Source organism: Rutidosis leptorrhynchoides, chromosome 2 (genome assembly GCF_046630445.1).
Source record: "Rutidosis leptorrhynchoides isolate AG116_Rl617_1_P2 chromosome 2, CSIRO_AGI_Rlap_v1, whole genome shotgun sequence".
NCBI lineage: Eukaryota > Viridiplantae > Streptophyta > Magnoliopsida > Asterales > Asteraceae > Rutidosis > Rutidosis leptorrhynchoides.
This window is the reverse complement of record NC_092334.1, coordinates 179,027,125-179,048,125: the sequence shown is the minus strand read 5'-3', so window position 1 is coordinate 179,048,125 and position 21,001 is coordinate 179,027,125. Positions and strand designations below refer to the sequence as shown.

At 34.5% G+C, this 21,001-nt stretch overlaps 2 protein-coding genes across 2 annotated transcripts; one reads left to right on the top strand and one right to left on the bottom strand.

Annotated features, from left to right (window-relative positions):
- Nucleotides 1-651: 651 nt before the first annotated feature.
- LOC139888454 (SUN domain-containing protein 5-like) lies at nucleotides 652-3,583 on the top strand. The gene is made up of 4 exons (XM_071871462.1): nucleotides 652-853; nucleotides 1,352-2,586; nucleotides 2,918-3,003; nucleotides 3,321-3,583. The coding sequence occupies exons 1-4, from the start codon at nucleotides 652-654 to the stop codon at nucleotides 3,553-3,555; spliced, it is 1,758 nt and encodes a 585-aa protein (XP_071727563.1). The 3' UTR covers nucleotides 3,556-3,583.
- Nucleotides 3,584-5,453: 1,870 nt separating this feature from the next.
- Nucleotides 5,454-7,842, bottom strand: LOC139891580 (DCD domain-containing protein NRP-B-like). Its single transcript, XM_071874557.1, has 4 exons — nucleotides 7,079-7,842; nucleotides 6,218-6,318; nucleotides 5,936-6,130; nucleotides 5,454-5,837 (listed from the first exon to the last, which is right to left on the bottom strand). The coding sequence occupies exons 1-4, from the start codon at nucleotides 7,734-7,736 to the stop codon at nucleotides 5,796-5,798; spliced, it is 996 nt and encodes a 331-aa protein (XP_071730658.1). The 5' UTR covers nucleotides 7,737-7,842; the 3' UTR covers nucleotides 5,454-5,795.
- Between the last annotated feature and the right edge of the window lie 13,159 nt (nucleotides 7,843-21,001).

Sequence of the window (21,001 nt, the reverse complement as noted above, 5' to 3'; positions counted from 1 at the left end):
ACTCACTTTGGAACACATTTAATGGACTTTTTTGCTCCGTTGGTCTCTGTATTATACCCCATTTTGCTAACAGCGTCCCTTGGTTATTAATTTGGCATTTAGAATCCTTTGTTTATCAAAAATTTGCAATCAGCGTCCCTCCGATCAGCGTCCCTCGGAGGGACGTTGATTGCAAATTTACATTATACCCCATTTTGCTAACAGCGTCCCTTTGAGGGAGGGACGCTGATTGCAAATTTTTGATAAACAAAGGATTCTAATTAATAACCAAGGGACGCTGTTAGCAAAATAGGGTATAATACAGGGACCAACGGAGCAGAAAGTCGAAAACAATTACCGAATAACCTGATTAGGCTGCGTACATCACGATCTATGTAAATAACTCGTCTTTCGGGGTTACATACCGTTCTTAAATGATATTGTTCTAAAATCTAAATGGTAGTGAAAAATACTTGCAAAAAAGTGTTTCTTAGGAACACATTTAGTGCCACCGTGGCACAAGTTAGTTTGAGGAGATATGACATCATGTAACATGACCTCGGACGACAAATATTATAGGGACTTGGGCTGTGTTTTTCAATAACGAGAAAAACATAGTAAACTTGTCGTGTCCACTCTAATACATAATTTCATAACTTCCATGTGATAGATATGAAGAAACCCAATAATATTGATATTGATGCTGATGATGATGCATCAAAAGATATTGAATATCATCCCAATAACCATAAATTGTTCATCAAAAAGGATGAAAAACAGAGTTTTCTAAAGCTTTCATTGCCTTTAATTATCACATTTTGGTTCCCTTACATGATTTCATTCTCTTCATTTGGCCCCAATTATGGCAATCAAGGTCTCTAAGCTGAATATTTTCAACATTTATTATTTTTTTAGCTATGTAACATACCCTAGAATTATTTGTTTATCTTGTGGATCCCCATTTTTGAGATCTTACAAAAATTCGTGATCTTTAGGGTTTTCCTAATGTACTAATTTGCTCGAATTCAAATTATTTGCGATAAGACTTTCCGTTCTCAATGAAATGTCTCATGTCAATGAAAATATATGATCGAATTTCTTCATTCTTTTGACGTCAATTATGCTTTTGATGTGTATAATTAGGTTGACCTTGGGGGTTGTTTTGATAGGTGCTAGAAAATATAACATGATCTTGGATAGTTAGAATCAGATAATCGACCTCAATAACATGTTTTGCAAAAAAAACTTGTAATATCACTTTTGATCGTTCGCATCGCATATTTCTTAATTATAAGATTGTTATAGATCTAGTTCTGTTCTGGTTAGTATGTTATTGAGAGTACTTTTTTGATTTATGATCTGATTGTTGCAGGAAATGTAGGTGTTTCTAACAAGTTCACTAACATGAGTTCATATCCATACCTTGAAGATCAAGGTAGAAATCATACAGATACTGTCGTTGTAATGTTCAATATATCAACAGTTTATAACGATTCGACTTTTCAAGAAGAAGATAGCGTTGAAGAAGAAGCTGACGACAACCTTCTTCAAGAAACAAGTCCAGGAGAGGACTTATTTTGGAAAATTTTAGGTTCCTCAACCTTATTTTGCGAACGACAAATTCACGATATGTGTTTAGAAAATAAACAAGAACTACAATCCGGTCAAACCCAATTATCGTATTTAGATCTAGATGAGGTTAGAAGCATTGCGAAGCAAGATAACGGGCTAAGTGGTGCACCAAGCAGGCTAGTCAACATCACCCATAGGCTCGAACCAGATGGAACCAAGTACAACTACGCGGCTGCATCAAAAGGTGCAAAAGTTGTGGCTCATGATAAGGAAGCTAAAGGTGCAAGTAATATTTTAGGTGGTGATCACGATATGTATTTAAGGAACCCGTGTTCAGTTCCTGATAAATTTGTAGTTATTGAGCTTGCAGAGGAAACTTTAGTTGATACGATAATGATAGCGAATTTCGAACACCATTCGTCTAATTTTAAGGGATTCGAGTTATTAGGAAGTTTGATTTTTCCTACAGAATCATGGTATGAACTCGGGACATTCGTTGCAGAAAATGTGAAACATAGACAATATTTCAAGTTACCTGAACCTAAATGGACTCGATACGTAATGTTGAGATTAATTACTCATTATGGTTCAGAGTTTTACTGCACACTTAGCGTTTTTGAAGCGTATGGTATTGATGCAATCGAGAAAATGCTTGAAGATTTGATCGTAGCTTCAAATCCTAATCGCACTGCAGCCCCTGCTTTGTATAGTTTAAAAAAACCTGATGGTAAAAAGATTGAACAAATTGAAGATGATGATGATGTATTAAAGAAGCCATTGATAGATATTAATGTTCCTGCAACTGTAACGAAAAATAATGGAAGGATACACAGTGATGCAGTTTTAAAGATTTTGATGCAAAAGATTCGCTCGTTGGAAAATAACTTATTGTTGTTGGAAGATGACATTAACGGATTAAACAAGTTACAAGGCGACGCTCTTTCACATCTTGATGAAGAAATTATGAAGTATTTGGGGCTCGTGGGGCAAACAAAATCAGAGATTAAGGAGTTTTGGCCGTGGAAGAAAATCATGGTTTGTTTTATAGACTAATATGAACTGGTTCTAGTTAACTTAAACAAAAGAACTGGACCCTAGACGGTTTAGTTTGAGTTGGTCCGAGAGAAACAAAGCTGGACCCATCTGATTGAACCGTATTGGGTGCCAATTATTGCTAATAATATGATAGTCTAGTGGTTGAGCCCCTGATTTCCTCAAAAGGGTATCAGGTTCAAACCTCTCTAGCATATTTTGGGGTCAGTAAAAAAGTTCTGAAATAGTCACAAGATAACCTGGTTAAACTACGTATATGTGAGTTGGATTGACCATTTCCCTTATCCATATATACTTGGATTGACCATTTCAGGAGAAGGAAATTGCAGATCTGGAATCATGGAAGGATTCCATTTCATTTCTTTTGGAGTCGATTGTCAAAGAAAACGCAATGCTAAGGTAACTTTCGGCATATAAACCCTTTTTGGTTGTATGAAAGTACCAAAAAGTAAAGATTAAATACAGATTGTATTATTTAGAATACAAATATTGATATACGTATGATGATATTCAGAGAGGGCTTAGCACAGTTCTTTAAATCAGACGTTAACTGAAATTTACTCATTTTTCATTTTACACATTTGACCTTAAAAGTCAAACCATTTCGCCGGTCTTTTTCAAATTTATATTTGACATAGTTATTGGTTTTCTAGTCAACATTTTCTTAATCTATCAACTATGTTAAATGTTACAAGAAGTTTAATATTGTTTCATAGGCAAGATATAGAGAAGATTGCAAGAGATGAAGAAAGCATTGACAAAACGGAGCGCACTTTGGTCTGCACAAGCCTTTCCTTTGCCATTGTTATCGCCTTTAACATTCTATCAGCTCGGTTTTCAAATCCCTCCATTGACTTGCCTCATAAAAAAGTACGTAGGACAGATCGAAGTTGGAAACCGCTAGTTTTCACATGCATTGTTACAACATTAGTTACTTTGACTTTTTGTTAGAGTTATTAAATCGTGACCATCGGACTATTTGTACATTTACCTTATCATAGCTATTCTCGCGGTTCAACATTTTTGTCAAATTAAATACGTACTATACGAATATTTTACTTAATGATAAACCTTGTGCATTGTTATGAATTAACGATGAACAATTAGCGGTTAATGAATTTGCAAAGGTTGGATCAAAATCGGCACAAACCTATCTGATCAAAGAGTAAAACTGAACAGCATTATAATTTATATAGATATATCTAATTAGTATGCCATATTGATCTCAAAATTGTCTTTCAACAATAATAATCTAAACACGTTTGGGAGGGGCTTTCGACATGTTTAACTCTTCTTGTTTCCTTTAAAGTTTGAACCCAAATAAGCTTTTTGGTAAATATATGAACCGAAATCAAGGTTGAAAAAGATGCGACACGTGATCGAGACGGTAGTGACCTTAAAACGTCGCAACGAAAAAAATGGGGTCGAGACGGATGTTGACGAAATTGACTTTTTATATAAATTTAAAACATAAACATTTCGAACATAAATATTTCAAAGTAAACATAGACATTTGCCTTTAATTTGAAATATTTATGTTTGAAAATTTATTTAAAAAGTCAACGTTGGTCAATATCCGTCTCGGTCCCGTTTCAACCGTCTCGGCCTTTTTTACCGTCTCGGTCGTTGTTGACTGTTTTTTAAGCATTGACCGTTTTTTTAACTATTTCTAGGTCCGTTGTAACAGTAACATGGTAAAAACCGTTGTGACGCCCGTCTCGGTCATTTTTTACAACACTGACCGAAATTGCCACTTCTAGAATAAATTCTTGTTCACTCATTTACATGACCGTAAGTAATACTATAATAATAGTCAAAGTCAACATGAAAGCGAATGAACACCATTATTATTAATATAATATAATAGAATGAGAATAGGGTTTATTCATCAATTATGACTTGAAAATTCTACAAGACTTGGTCCTATAACTTGGCGCTGTATTATTGAAGTATAGAATAGAATTTGCCAACACAACAAAGGTAAACAGCGACATCACAACCAAAATATATAAAGAACATTGATTTGGTTGATAGGGTGTCAAACACTATGAATGACTTGTTCAAAGTGTCACACCAACCACCACCACCTCAACCATTATGTCCATTTCAAGATGGTGATGGTAGATGAATCATTCAACTACTCGTATTATTTCACATCTTATCTTACAACCACAGCCTAACTAATACCAAAACAGCCTTATCATGATTACATACTTTATCTATGTATTAACACACACATGTCAATACCAAAGTTCACTAAAAATAAAGTACCCCTTTCTAAACTTACTCATATTATTTTAAATTTTAATCTTATCCTACAACTATAACCTAACTAATATCAAAACCGCCTCTTATCAAGATCACATACTTTATCCATGTAATAACTCACCTATGTCAATAATAAAGCTCACTAAAAAAAGTAGCCCTCTCTAAAGCTAATGGAGTAACTTTTGAGCTTCCACTTGAAATAAACATATTTTTTTTTAACGGCTGGTTAGCTGGTTAGACACACTCACACGTTAGGTAGAAACCCGGATCGAACCTCACAACCATCGTCGGGAATTTCACCCGCACTTGAAATAAACATATTAACAGCTTAAAATAGAATCATACAAGTATGCAACTTGAAATCGTCACAATAATTCTATATTGTAGATGTAGATCCTTTAGGTTACCAAAACGTGATGCTATATTAAATGTTAACACAGTTGTATATAGTCTAGCTAAATTATCATTTTTTCCAATCAACACCTGAAAGAAGCTGCCATTTTACACATTCAAGCCTTCTGTTTTCAGCTCACAGATTTAAACCATTTTTACAATTATCAACATACAATGCACATTAGAACAAAAAAAATAGTATTGTAGTTCATTTATTCATACCGAGTTTGTATTTTTCACATATATATGACCGAGCCAAATAAACAAGAGGGACCGAAGCCATTATCATCTTCGCGGCATACTTGTCCCGTATTTAAACATTTACTACTTTCTTTCTACAGTGTAAAACACTTCAGCTCGATATAAACATATAGTATTAGTTACATACATATATATATGACGTAAAACATCTCTTCTTCCACAAAAGCTCATTAAATCATAAAACTTATCGATTACCCAAAAGAAAAACCGCTCATTAAACCAACCTCTTCTTCCACACAAAGTGTCATACTTTATGCGTCAAACGCACTTCAATTCTTGTTATCTTCAAATATGTCCAAAAGTGAGAGCGCCTGCGTAATAAAGCACAAGTCTTTGTTAGTTATATATGAAAATTGGATGCTATGAAGCGTTGATGCCGAAAACTGAAGGGTAAAAATGTAATTTTTACCTCTGGAATGTTAAGCTCGAGACGGAACTTAGGGCCATCATAGTGGTGAAGAATTGGCCTGAATGAGTCTTCTTCTAAAGGCTCGGCTACTTTCCTAGTTATAACTTGAACTTGAGCAGGAAACCTTGATTCACCAGGGTTCTTTTTGTCTTCCCAGGCAGATGGGTCAATGTTTGTTCCACCAAAACTTGCAGCCTAAATCGTTTAAAACAATAAATGTGAAAACTTTATCTTGAATTTAAACTTTAAAGGTGATAGTTAAGAGAATCAAGGATAGAATACCTCAAAAACACCATGTAGTTGGTGTGTGGAGTAGTTGTAAAGAAAAAGAGGCAGACCAGGTGTAATTTGCCTGACCGAGTCTCGGTAGCGTGGGGGCAAACCTGAGATTCAATTCAATTCAATTCAAGAAAAATTAGGCATTTTTTACGACATAGTAGTGGGATCATACGCAACGATTCAGATGATCAGATCTATTACGACAAAAATATATTTCAGAGTTTAGAATAGAATTAATGTAATCATTTATAGATAACTTTCACCCCAAAGTTTTGATGAATTTGTACAAAATCTACCAAAACTGTGATCACCCCCTGTGCTAATTTCAAGTCACAATCTAAAGTCGACCTAATGAAGGTGCTAAGTAATCACTCGAATTATTTTTATGTGTACTATAAGCTTGCTATTATATAAAGTTGGTTGGAGTTACCAATTTATCATAATTTTATCATAATATAACAAACTTTCAACGTGAAGGTGAAATAAAATTACAGAATTCCTTGATACTGTTACTCCTCATACAATTGAACATATTGTGGAAACTGATCATCTAATTGAGTGACTCCCATAATAACTCCAAAATGTAAATAAAAATCCCAAAAATCCCTAAATTTCAGCCCCTAATATGTTAATCAAAAAAAAGATCAACAATCTAACCACACAAACCCACAAAAAGATGCAAAATTTAGGATATTAAAGAAAAAACATAATCAAACGTATAAACCCAATGTAAAACTGACCAAAAAACATTAATTTTCCCAATTCACAAGCATAACATCCTTACAAGCTCATAATTCACACAATCAACACAAAACCCATATATAAAGTAACAAAATTTATCAAAATTGAATGAGAGAAACATACCAAAAAGCTCCCTTTTGAGATTCTCTTGCATAGTATCATTGTTGCATACAAAGATGTACCCACCAACAGTTTCATTTCTGGGTAAAGATTCAGATGGTGGCAAAGTCTTGAACCTCTTATCAACACTATTTTTATCCTTTTCATTATTATTATTATTATTATTATTATTCACAGTATTATTATTATTGTTGTTTTTCTTGTTCTTCCCATGTTTACCCCCAAAATTATGATGATCATCTTCACCATTTTTCAAATATTTACCATCTTTCTTGAACCCATTTTTCTCAAAATTAACATTATTTATACCATAATTCAAGCTGGGTTTTGAATAGATTCCTTTATTAAAACCACCATTAATTCCAAAATCACCAACTTGGGGTTGACTATTTGACCCAACTTTCCAATCAAAGTTAAACCCATTAAAATCTTGGTTTAAAGGAACGGAATTGTTAGTGTTGACGGCGCCGGAGTTGCTGCCGGAGTTAATGAAGTCACCGCCGACCCGAATGTCAAAGTTCCGGCGATCTTTTTCCGGTCGTTTGGAGACATAAGAGGTGCTCCAAATAGAATCGTTTAAAGAAAGATTGGACAAATTATTGCTTTGAACACGAAGTTGATCACTAAACTGCCAAAAAGATGATTGATTGTTGTTTTCCATGTTTCTAGTTTGGTTCAAGATTGTAAATTTGTTGATACCCAAATGAAAAAATTGTAATTTAATGTGAAATTTAATGTGAAATAAGTGAGATTTAAAGTAAAATTGTGAAGTGGGTGTTGGGTTGTTTATATGAAGAAGAAAAGGGAGTTGGAATGATAGGAAACTTCGTGGAAATTGAAAGTGATTGGAAAGATTGCGTGTTAATTTGTCAAAGGAGAATGGGTTGACGATAATATAGAATAAATAAATAAATAAATAAATAAATAAATAAATAAAAGAAATTTAAAAGAAGGAAATTACTCCATGGTTATTAGACTTGCGAAATGTTGAAATGTAAGTGGATGAAATTTATATAAATATAAATATAAATGATGGAAATTATTTTAGATTAGTTGGAAAGGAAGAATAGTTTGATAGGTCTTGGTGAGCGAATAAACTGGTGACGGCAAAACGCGTAAAGGATGATGATATAAAAACTTAAAATTAAATCCTTAATGTTTAGGGTATGTACAACTATGACCCCTTCAAGTCTAGCGGTTGGTATCGGGTGTGTCTGCTGATTAACCGTTCAATATTCAACATGTGTATTTGTATCATCTAAATAATAAGTATATTGAATTTTTTATTCGTTACACATTAATAAGGTAAGTTTACACATTTCATATCATTCATTTAAAATGATTATCAAGCAATTTATTTTCATCCATAACTAAGTTCATTCAGAGATTCTGAAACATTTAAATTGTGAACCATTCAGCACTAAATTATTCACTTTTATTAAACACACCCTAAGTGGAAAAATCAAAGTTTAGTGAGAAAAAGGGAGCAAGTGGCGATGGTGAAGGTCCAGAAAGGAAAAAGAGCTAAATATTGAAAGAATTTGAGAGCACTGTAATTTTTAGGTGTTATTTAACAAGAGAAAGAATCATGTCAACATATTTTCATCTCATCTTCATTTTCTCAAATTGTTAAAAATTCTAACACCATCTTTTATTTAAGTTTCGGGTTTGGAATTGATAATGAAATTGAGTGTTAATAAACCTCAAAAAGGGTGTATTGCCTTTAATTAAGTGTTTAAAAAGCTGAAATTCTAAAGGGCTATATGAAATTAAGGTTTAAAGGATTAAATGGGTACTTAGTGTTAGTCCACTCGTGATTTAATGATTTAATTATGAGAAAAATATTATTATAAACACTACTTGTAATGTGCAGGCCAACATAAGTTTATTTAAGTGTTAAGTCACTGCCTTCACTATCAGCACAAGATAGTTCAAAGATTCAAGTTTACTTTTAACCAACATAGGATGTATGCAGGACCAGCACGAGTATTCAAAGAAGGACTAGTATCTGAAGAACTAGCAGAGGCTGAAGCAACACACAACACTTAGACAAATCATGCTCCATTACAAGCATGATGGTTTCCTGTGTTGTCTACATCAATTGACACTATTCAACTAACATCGAAGACGAAGTTAAATAGAAAAGGACACGAGTCGGCGGCTGACAAGTGACCTTACAAGACAACTATGGAATGCAGAAGCTTAACCCATGCGTAGTTCATGGTTAATGCTTTGTCAACGTCTAGGGAACACAACATTCTATTTGTTTAATCAATTCGAATGTCCAAAGGGGTGTTCTTGCAATAAGCTACTGAAGAAGGAAAAGGGAGTCACATGCTCTCTGCCACAGTTGTCTGCGAAACAAACATCCTTTGTACTAGTGGACAATATATCAATTACACGATTTTTAGGGCTCCTATAAATAGCTGAATCCACAATTGTATAAATTAGTGGTGTGGGTATTAAATCGATAGAGTCCAAAACTTGTATAAGCTTCATTCGTTCGAAAGCTATCTAGGTGTAATTTGTATCAACTGGTTATCTATTCCGCCAAAGGATAACCACTATTCTTTGAGATTTTATCAATAACAGAATATCGGTGAAATTACATATGACTCCGATTTAATTGATTATTGATTATATGCTTAAACTGTTTAATCTGCTTAATTAACAAAAAGAATTGTATTCACTCCCCACTACAAACTTTCAGCTGTTAAATCGGGTCAAACAACTGGTCTTGATAATTTCACATCTTGGATCTGAATTCTAATATGGTTGCATACAGTAAAGTAAGCATGCCAAATTTAAACATTTATGTAGTTGCTTGAGCCCGCTACACCAAAGTAAGCATGCCAAATTCAACTATCATACGAGGCAACATCTTCAAACATTATAGTTGGGTAGCTGTCGGGTATATTGGTCTCGCCACGTGTTTGGGCATTTTGCCAATTCCCAATGCATACAATCAATTGTCCCCATCATTCAAGGAAATCCATGAAGTCATTCATGAGGATTGTACAAACGCACAATGTCATGATGTGGAGGCTCTCTCATGTACACATTTGCATGCAAATCAATTATGCACCTTGTGAAATCATGTAGAGTTTCCCATGACACTCGTTTTGGATTTTGCAAATACTCATCGAATGCATCTAGTGTATTACTGTATGTTAGCTGACGTAAAGCCGATGTAATTTTTAATTTAATACTAATATTCAAATCGCCTTTTGCATCGCGTCTTGAATGAAACCATCTAAAATAGTAGGGTGGCGAATTTGCGACGTAACTTAGAATGTCATCCAAAAACATCTCATCCGAAATATTCGTTTGAAATTGTCAACAGTATACTTGCAATTTTTTACAAAATAATCGTCCATCAATCGGTTATGTGCCGCCTGATGTTCGCGGCATATGTAACTACGAGAGTGTGATGTAGCAGTTGAATTTAACTTGTCATCAGACTCGCCGATTCTGTCTAACAAATCGAGCGACATAATTGTATATTCATCGTCGGAAGATGAATCTGACGATATTATGTTTTTAAATTAAGTATAAAATATAAAAAATGTGGAAGATTGTTGTAACGACTGAAATGTCCCGTTCTTATTGATTAAAAACGTTCCATATTAATTGATTTCGTTGCGAGGTTTTGACCTCTATATGAGACGTTTTTCAAAGACTGCATTCATTTTAAAACAAACCATAACCTTTATTTCATCAATAAAGGTTTAAAAAGCTTTACGTAGATTATCAAATAATGATAATCTATAATATCCTGTTTACACACGACCATTACATAATGGTTTACAATACAAATATGTTACAACGAAATAAGTTTCTTGAATGCAGTTTTTACACAATATCATACAAGCATGGACTCCAAATCTCGTCCTTATTTAAGTATGCGACAGCGGAAGCTCTTATTAATCACCTGAGAATAAACATGCTTAAAACGTCAACAAAAATGTTGGTGAGTTATAGGTTTAACCTATATATTATCAAACCATAATAATAGACCACAAGATTTCATATTTCAATACACATCCCATACATAAAGATAAAAATTATTCATATGGTGAACACCTGATAATCGACATTAACAAGATGCATATATAAGAATATCCCCATCATTCCGGGACACCCTTCGGATATGATATAAATTTCGAAGTACTAAAGCATCCGGTACTTTGGATGGGGTTTGTTAGGCCCAATAGATCTATCTTTAGGATTCGCGTCAATTAGGGTGTCTGTTCCCTAATTCTTAGATTACCAGACTTAATAAAAAGGGGCATATTCGATTTCGATAATTCAACCATAGAATGTAGTTTCACGTACTTGTGTCTATTTTGTAAATCATTTATAAAACCTGCATGTATTCTCATCCCAAAAATATTAGATTTTAAAAGTGGGACTATAACTCACTTTCACAGATTTTTTACTTCGTTGGAAAGTAAGACTTGGTCACTGGTCGATTCACGAACCTATAACAAATATGTACATATATATCAAAGTATGTTCAAAATATATTTACAACACTTTTAATACATTTTGATGTTTTAAGTTTATTAAGTCAGCTGTCCTCGTTAGTAACCTACAACTAGTTGTCCACAGTTAGATGTACAAAAATAAATCGATATATATTATCTTGAATCAATCCACGACCCAGTGTATACATATCTCAGTATTGATCACAACTCAAACTATATATATTTTGGAATCAACCTCAACCCTGTATAGCTAACTCCAACATTCACATATAGAGTGTCTATGGTTGTTCCGAAATATATATAGATGTGTCGACATGATAGGTCGAAATATTGTATACGTGTCTATGGTATCTCAAGATTACATAATATACAATACAAGTTGATTAAGTTATGGTTGGAATAGATTTGTTACCAATTTTCACGTAGCTAAAATGAGAAAAATTATATAATCTTGTTTTACCCTTAACTTCTTCATTTTAAATCCGTTTTGAGTGAATCAAATTGCTATGGTTTCATATTGAAGTTTAATTTAAGAATCTAAACAGAAAAGTATAGGTTTATAGTCGGAAAATTAAGTTACATGTCAATTACTAAAGAGGTAGTCATTTCCGTCGAAAAAATGACATCTTGATGACCATTTTGGAAAACATACTTTCACTTTGAGTTTAACCATGATTTTTGGATATAGTTTCATGTTCATAAGAAAAATCATTTTCCCAGAAGAACAACTTTTAAATCAAAGTTTATCATAGTTTTTAATTAACTAACCCAAAACAGCCCGCGGTGTTACTACGACGGTGTATGTCCGGTTTTACGGTGTTCTTCGTGTTTCCAGATTTTAAATCATTAAGTTAGCATATCATATAGATATAGAACATGTGTTTAGTTGATTTTAAAAGTCATGTTAGAAGGATTAACTTTTGTTTGTGAACAAGTTTAGAATTAACTAAACTATGTTCTAGTGATTACAAGTTTAAACCTTCGAATAAGATAGCTTTATATGTATGAATCGAATGATGTTATGAACATCATTACTACCTCAAGTTTTGTGGATAAACCTACTGGAAAAGAGACAAATGGATCTAGCTTCAAAGGATCTTGGATGGCTTGAAAGTTCTTGAAGTAGAATCATGACACGAAAATAAGTTCAAGTAAGATTTCCACTCGAAATAAGATTGTTATAGTTATAGAAATTGAATCAAAGTTTGAATATGAGTATTACCTTGTATTAGAAAGATATCTTACTGTAAATAAGAAAGATTTCTTGAGGTTGGATGATCACTCTACAAGATTGGAAGTAAGCTAGCAAACTTGGAAGTATTCTTGATTTTATGAAACTAGAACTTGTAGAATTTATGAAGAACACTTAGAACTTGAAGATAGAACTTGAGAGAGATCAATTAGATGAAGAAAATTGAAGAATGAAAGTGTTTGTAGGTGTTTTTGGTCGTTGGTGTATGGATTAGATATAAAGGATATGTAATTTTGTTTTCATGTAAATAAGTCATGAATGATTACTCATATTTTTGTAATTTTATGAGATATTTCATGCTAGTTGCCAAATGATGGTTCCCACATATGTTAGGTGACTCACATGGGCTGCTAAGAGCTGATCATTGGAGTGTATATACCAATAGTACATACATCTTAAAGCTGTGTATTGTACGAGTACGACTACGGGTGCATACGAGTAGAATTGTTGATGAAACTGAACGAGGATGTAATTGTAAGCATTTTTGTTAAGTAGAAGTATTTTGATAAGTGTCTTGAAGTCTTTCAAAAGTGTATGAATACATATTAAAACACTACATGTATATACATTTTAACTGAGTCGTTAAGTCATCGTTAGTCGTTACATGTAAGTGTTGTTTTGAAACCTTTAGGTTAACGATCTTGTTAAATGTTGTTAACCCAATGTTTATATTATCAAATGAGATTTTAAATTATTATATTATCATGATATTATGGGGTATGAATATCTCTTAATATGATATATAAACATTAAATATCGTTACAACGATAATCGTTACATATATGTCTCGTTTCAAAATCATTAAGTTAGTAGTCTTGTTTTTACATATGTAGTTCATTGTTAATATACTTAATGATATGTTTACTTATCATAATATCATGTTAACTATATATATATATATATATATATATATATATATATATATATATATATATATATATATATATATATATATATATATATATATATATATATTCAAATATATGTCATCATATAGTTTTTACAAGTTTTAACGTTCGTGAATCACCGGTCAACTTGGGTGGTCAATTGTCTATATGAAACCTATTTCAATTAATCAAGTCTTAACAAGTTTGATTGCTTAACATGTTGGAAACACTTAATCATGTAAATAACAATTTCATTTAATATATATATATATATATATATATATATATATATATATATATATATATATATATATATATATATATATATATATATATATATATATATATAAACATGGAAAAGTTCGGGTAACTACAGTACCTACCCGTTAAATAAATTTCGTCCCGAAATTTTAAGCAGTTGGAGGTGTTGACGTATCTTCTGGAAATAAATGCGGGTATTTCTTCTTCATCTGATCTTCTCGTTCCCAGGTGAACTCGGGTCCTCTACGAGCATTCCATCGAACCTTAACAATTGGTATCTTGTTTTGCTTAAGTCTTTTAACCTCACGATCCATTATTTCGACGGGTTCTTCGATGAATTGAAGTTTTTCGTTGATTTGGATTTCATCTAATGGATTAGTGAGATCTTCTTTAGCAAAACATTTCTTCAAATTCGAGACGTGGAAAGTGTTATGTACAGCCGCGAGTTGTTGAGGTAACTCAAGTCGGTAAGCTACTGGTCCGACACGATCAATAATCTTGAATGGTCCAATATACCTTGGATTTAATTTCCCTCGTTTACCAAATCGAACAACGCCTTTCCAAGGTGCAACTTTAAGCATGACCATCTCTCCAATTTCAAATTCTATATCTTTTCTTTTAATGTCAGCGTAGCTCTTTTGTCGACTTTGGGTGGTTTTCAACCGTTGTTGAATTTGGATGATCTTCTCGGCAGTTTCTTGTATTATCTCCGGACCCGTAATCTGTCTATCCCCAACTTCACTTCAACAAATCGGAGACCTGCACTTTCTACCATAAAGTGCTTCAAACGGCGCCATCTCAATGCTTGAATGGTAGCTGTTGTTGTAGGAAAATTCTGCTAACGGTAGATGTCGATCCCAACTGTTTCCGAAATCAATAACACATGCTCGTAGCATGTCTTCAAGCATTTGTATCGTCCTTTCGCTCTGCCCATTAGTTTGTGGATGATAGGCAGTACTCATGTCTAGACGAGTTCCTAATGCTTGCTGTAATGTCTGCCAGAATCTTGAAATAAATCTGCCATCCCTATCAGAGATAATAGAGATTGGTATTCCATGTCTGGAGACGACTTCCTTCAAATACAGTCGTGCTAACTTCTCCATCTTGTCATCTTCTCTTATTAGCAGGAAGTGTGCTGATTTAGTGAGACGATCAACTATTACCCAAATAGTATCAAAACCACTTGCAGTCCTTGACAATTTAGTGATGAAATCCATGGTAATGTTTTCCCATTTCCATTCCAGGATTTCGGGTTGTTGAAGTAGACCTGATGGTTTCTGATGCTCAGCTTTGACCTTAGAACATGTCAAACATTCTCCTACGTATTTAGCAACATCGGCTTTCATACCCGGCCACCAAAAATGTTTCTTGAGATCCTTGTACATCTTCCCCGTTCCAGGATGTATTGAGTATCTGGTTTTATGAGCTTCTCTAAGTACCATTTCTCTCATATCTCCAAATTTTGGTACCCAAATCATTTCAGCCCTATATCGTGTTCCGTCTTCTCGAATATTAAGATGCTTCTCCGATCCTTTGGGTATTTCATCCTTTAAATTTCCCTCTTTTAAAACTCCTTGTTGCGCCTCCTTTATTTGAGTAGTAAGGTTATTGTGAATCATTATATTCATAGATTTTACTCGAATGGGTTCTCTGTCCTTCCTGCTCAAGGCGTCGGCTACCACATTTGCCTTCCTCGGGTGGTAACGAATTTCAAAGTCATAATCATTCAACAATTCAATCCACCTACGCTGCCTCATATTCAGTTGTTTTTGATTAAATATGTGTTGAAGACTTTTGTGGTCGGTATATATAATACTTTTGACCCCATATAAGTAGTGCCTCCAAGTCTTTAATTCAAAAACAACCGCGCCTAATTCCAAATCATGCGTCGTATAATTTTGTTCGTGAATCTTCAATTGTCTAGACGCATAAGTAATTACTTTTGTTCGTTGCATTAATACACAACCGAGACCTTGCTTTGAGGCGTCACAATATATCACAAAATCATCATTCCCTTCAGGTAATGACAATATAGGTGCTGTAGTTAACTTTTTCTTCAATAACTGAAACACTTTCTCTTGTTCATCCTTCCATTCAAATTTCTTCCCTTTATGCGTTAATGCAGTCAAGGGTTTTGCTATTCTGGAAAAGTCTTGGATGAACCTTCTGTAGTAACCAGCTAGTCCTAAAAACTGGCGTATGTGTTTCAGAGTTTTCGGGGTTTCCCACTTTTCAACGGTTTCGATCTTTGTCGGGTCTACCTGGATACCTTCTTTGTTCACTATGTGACCGAGGAATTGAACTTCTTCCAACCAAAATGCACACTTTGAAAATTTAGCGTACAGTTTTTCTTTCCTCAATACTTCTAGCACTTTTCTCAAATGTTCTTCGTGCTCTTGATCATTCTTTGAGTAAATAAGTATGTCATCGATGAAAATAATGACAAACTTGTCAAGATATGGCCCACACACTCGGTTCATAAGGTCCATGAACACAGCTGGTGCATTAGTCAATCCAAACGGCATAACCATAAACTCGTAATGACCATAACGCGTCCTAAAAGCAGTTTTTGGGATATCATCCTCCTTTACTCGCATTTGATGATATCCAGAACGTAAATCGATCTTCGAATAAACTGATGAGCCTTGTAGTTGATCAAATAAGTTGTCAATTATCGGCAGTGGATAACGGTTTTTGATGGTAAGTTTGTTCAACTCTCTGTAGTCAATACACAACCTAAATGTACCATCCTTCTTATTGACAAACAAAACAGGAGCTCCCCATGGTAACGTGCTTGATCGAATGAAACCACGTTCTAATAGTTCTTGCAGTTGGCTTTGCAGTTCTTTCATCTTGCTGGGTGCGAGTCTGTAAGAAGCACGATCTATTGGTGCAGCTCCTGGTACAAGATCTATTTGAAATTCAACAGATCGATGTGGAGGTAGTCCTGGTAATTCTTTCGGAAATACATCGGGAAATTCTTTTGCGACAAAAACATCATTGATGCTCTTTTCTTCAGTTTGTACTTTCTCGACATGTGCTAGAACAGCATAGCAACTTTTTCTTATTAGTTTTTGTGCCTTCAAATTACTAATAAGATGTAGCTTCGTGTTGCTCTTTTCTCCGTACACCATTAAGGGTTCTCCTTCTTCTCGTACAATGCGAATTGCATTTTCGTAACATACAATCTCTGCTTTCATCTTCTTCAGCCAGTCCATGCCAACTATTACATCAAAACTCCCTAACTCTACTGGTATCAAATCAATCTTAAATATTTCGCTACCCAGTTTAATTTCTCGATTCCGGCATATATTATCTGCTGAAATTAATTTACCGTTTGCTAATTCGAGTAAAAATTTACTATCCAACGGCATCAATGGACAACTTAATTTAGCACAAAAATCTCTACTCATATAGCTTCTATCCGCACCCGAATCAAATAAAACGTAAGCAGATTTATTGTCAATAAGAAACGTACCCGTAACAAGCTCCGGGTCTTCCTGTGCCTCTGCCGCATTAATATTGAAAACTCTTCCGCGGCCTTGTCCATTCATGTTCTCCTGGTTTGGGAAATTTCTAATAATGTGGCCCAGTTTTCCACATTTATAACAAACTACATTGGCATAACTTGCTCCGACACTACTTGCTCCGCCATTAATCGTTCCGACACCATTTGTTCCTATCGTTCTGTTAACCCCTGGTCCATAGACCTCACACTTTGCCGCGCTATGACCATTTCTTTTACACTTGTTGCAAAATTTGGTGCAGAACCCCAAGTGATACTTTTCACACCTTTGGCATAGCTGCTTCTGATTGTTGTTGTTGCGGTTGTTATTGTTGTTGGGATGATTGTTGTAGTAGTTGTTGTTGTTGTTGTTGTTGGGCCGTTTGTTGTAGTTGCAATTGATGTTGCGATTGTTGGGATAATTGTTGCGATTATTGTTGTAATTTCTGTTGTTATTGTATTGGTGATTCTTATCACCGTTTTCCTCCCACTTTCTTTTGACTTGCTTCACATTGGCCTCTTCAGCTGTCTGTTCTTTAATTCTTTCCTCAATCTGGTTCACTAATTTGTGAGCCATTCTACATGCCTGTTGTATGGAGGCGGGCTCGTGTGAACTTATATCTTCTTGGATTCTTTCCGATAATCCTTTCACAAACGCGTCGATCTTCTCTTCCTTATCTTCGAACGCTCCCTGACACAATAGGCACAATTCTGTGAATCGTCTTTCGTACGTGGTAATATCAAATCCTTGGGTTCGTAACCCTCTAAGTTCTATCTTGAGCTTATTGACCTCGGTTCTGGGACGGTACTTCTCGTTCATCAAGTGCTTGAATGCTGACCACGGTAGTGCGTACGCATCATCTTGTCCCACTTGCTCTAGATAGGTATTCCACCATGTTAACGCAGAACCTATGAAGGTATGCATAGCGTACTTCACTTTGTCCTCTTCAGTACACTTACTTATGGCAAACACCGATTCGACCTTCTCGGTCCACCGTTTCAATCCGATCGGTCCTTCGGTTCCATCAAATTCCAAAGGTTTGCAGGCAGTGAATTCTTTGTAGGTGTATCCTACATGATTTCCTGTACTGCTAGATCCAAGGTTATTGTTGGTATGTAGCGCAGCCTGTACTGCGGCTATGTTTGAAGCTAGAAAAGTACGGAATTCCTCTTCATTCATATTCACGGTGTGTCGAGTAGTCGGTGCAATTTCCTTCAAAATAGTCAAATGGAACAAGTTAATCATATAGAATATTAAGAGTAGTTAATAGTATTTCGTAGCATAATATGAACTCATTTATAAAAGCTTTTTCTTCATATTAGCGTTTTATAAGTTTAAATTCGGGTAGTACCTACCCGTTAAGTTCATACTTAGTAGCTAATATACAATTCAACTACTACAATTCTATATGAAAAACTGATTATAATAATATTTCCCGTTCAAACTTTTATACAATATTTTACAAATTTACAATACCGCTTATTTTACATAAAGCATGAAATATAGCACACAATAACTTTGATACAAGATAGTTGTGAAGATAATTCTAGCTAGTACACAAGTCGTTCAGCAAAGGCAATAAAGACATGTAATTCATACGTCCAGAAACAAGTCATGCATTCTGGTTTTACTAGGACTACTTCCCATCCTTGGTCTTGTGGAACATAACCGTTATGGCCGTTGATAAGACAGCGTGTTGTAACGTCGTCAAAGGGACGAGGGTTACGTAATGTTCAACAGTCCCGTAACAATCTAAAAACCTTGTTTCTCACCCCAACTACTGAGTCCGTTACTTGTGGAAATGTTTTGTTTAATAGTTGTAGCCCGATGTTCTTGTTCTCACTTTGGTGAGAAGCGAACATTACTAACCCGTAAGCATAACATGCTTCTTTATGTTGCATGTTAGCCGCTTTTTCTAAATCATGAAGTCCTATGTTCGGATACATTGAGTCAAAATAATTTCTTAACCCGTTGCGTAAAATAGCACTTGGGTTCCCCGCAATATATGCGTCAAAGTAAACACATCGTAACTTATGGGTTTCCAAATGTGATATCCCCCATCTTTCAAACGAAAGTCTCTTATAAACCAAGGCATTCTTGGAACGTTCTTCGAATGTCTTACAAACTGATTTCGCCGTAAATAGTTGTGCCGAAGAATTCTGACTGACTCTAGACAAGATTTCATCAATCATGTCTCCGGGTAGGTCTCTTAAAATATTGGGTTGTCTATCCATTTTGTGTTTTTATACTGTAAAATAGACAAGAGTTAGATTCATAAAAAAAATACTTATTAATACAAGCAATTTTTACATATATCATAAAGCATAAGCACACTATATTACATATATTACACCACACGAATACAACTATCTTATTCCGACTCGCTCGTTTCTTCTTCTTTGGTTTTGGTTCGTTTTACCAAGTTTCTAGGGATATATGATGTTCCCCTAATACTAGCTGTCGTTTTCCATAACGGTTTAGAAAAACCTGGTGGTTTAGAGGTTCCCGGGTCATTGTTACAACTTAAGGACTTCGGGGGTTGACGATACATATAAAGTTCATCGGGGTTGGAATTAGATTTCTCTATTTTTATGCCCTTTCCCTTATTATTTTTTTTGCCTTTTTAAATTCAGTTGGGGTAATTTATATAACATCATCGGAATTCTCGTCGGAATCCGATTCATCGGAGAATTGGTAATCCTCCCAATATTTTGCTTCCTTGGCGGAAACACCATTGACCATAATTAACCTTGGTCGGTTGGTTGAGGATTTTCTTTTACTTAACCGTTTTATTATTTCCCCCACCGGTTCTATTTCCTCCTCCGGTTCCTCCTCTTCCGGTTCTGATTCTTCTTCCGGTTCCTCTTCGGGAACTTGTGAATCAGTCCAATATATATTCGACTCTTCGTTATTATTAGGTGAATCAATGAGATTTGTGCTAGAGGTAGACATCTATCACACAATATCAAACATGTTAATAGATTAATATATCACATAATATATACATGTTAATAATATATAGTTTCCAACAAAAATGTTAAGCAATCATTTTTAAAGAAAACACGGTCGAAGTCCAGACTCACTAATGCATCCTAACAAACTCGATAAGACACACTAATGCAAATTTTCTGGTTCTCTAAGACCAACGCTCGGATACCAACTGAAATGTCCCGTTCTTATTGATTAAAAACGTTCCATATTAATTGATTTCGTTGCGAGGTTTTGACCTCTATATGAGACGTTTTTCAAAGACTGCATTCATTTTAAAACAAACCATAACCTTTATTTCATCAATAAAGGTTTAAAAAGCTTTACGTAGATTATCAAATAATGATAATCTATAATATTCTTGTTTACACACGACCATTACATAATGGTTTACAATACAAATATGTTACAACGAAATAAGTTTCTTGAATGCAGTTTTTACACAATATCATACAAGCATGGACTCCAAATCTCGTCCTTATTTAAGTATGCGACAGCGGAAGCTCTTATTAATCACCTGAGAATAAACATGCTTAAAACGTCAA

Excerpts from the sequence above, each read along its gene's own strand:
- LOC139891580 (XM_071874557.1), bottom strand. The coding sequence starts at position 7,736 with ATGGAAAACAACAATCAATCATCTTTTTGGCAGTTTAGTGATCAACTT. Across the intron at positions 6,319-7,078 it reads TCTCAAAAGGGAGCTTTTTG|GTTTGCCCCCACGCTACCGA; the intron begins GTATGTTTCTCT and ends ATTGAATCTCAG. Across the intron at positions 6,131-6,217 it reads AACTACATGGTGTTTTTGAG|GCTGCAAGTTTTGGTGGAAC; the intron begins GTATTCTATCCT and ends TAAACGATTTAG.
- LOC139888454 (XM_071871462.1), top strand. The coding sequence starts at position 652 with ATGAAGAAACCCAATAATATTGATATTGATGCTGATGATGATGCATCA. Across the intron at positions 2,587-2,917 it reads GGCCGTGGAAGAAAATCATG|GAGAAGGAAATTGCAGATCT; the intron begins GTTTGTTTTATA and ends TGACCATTTCAG. Across the intron at positions 3,004-3,320 it reads AAAGAAAACGCAATGCTAAG|GCAAGATATAGAGAAGATTG; the intron begins GTAACTTTCGGC and ends ATTGTTTCATAG.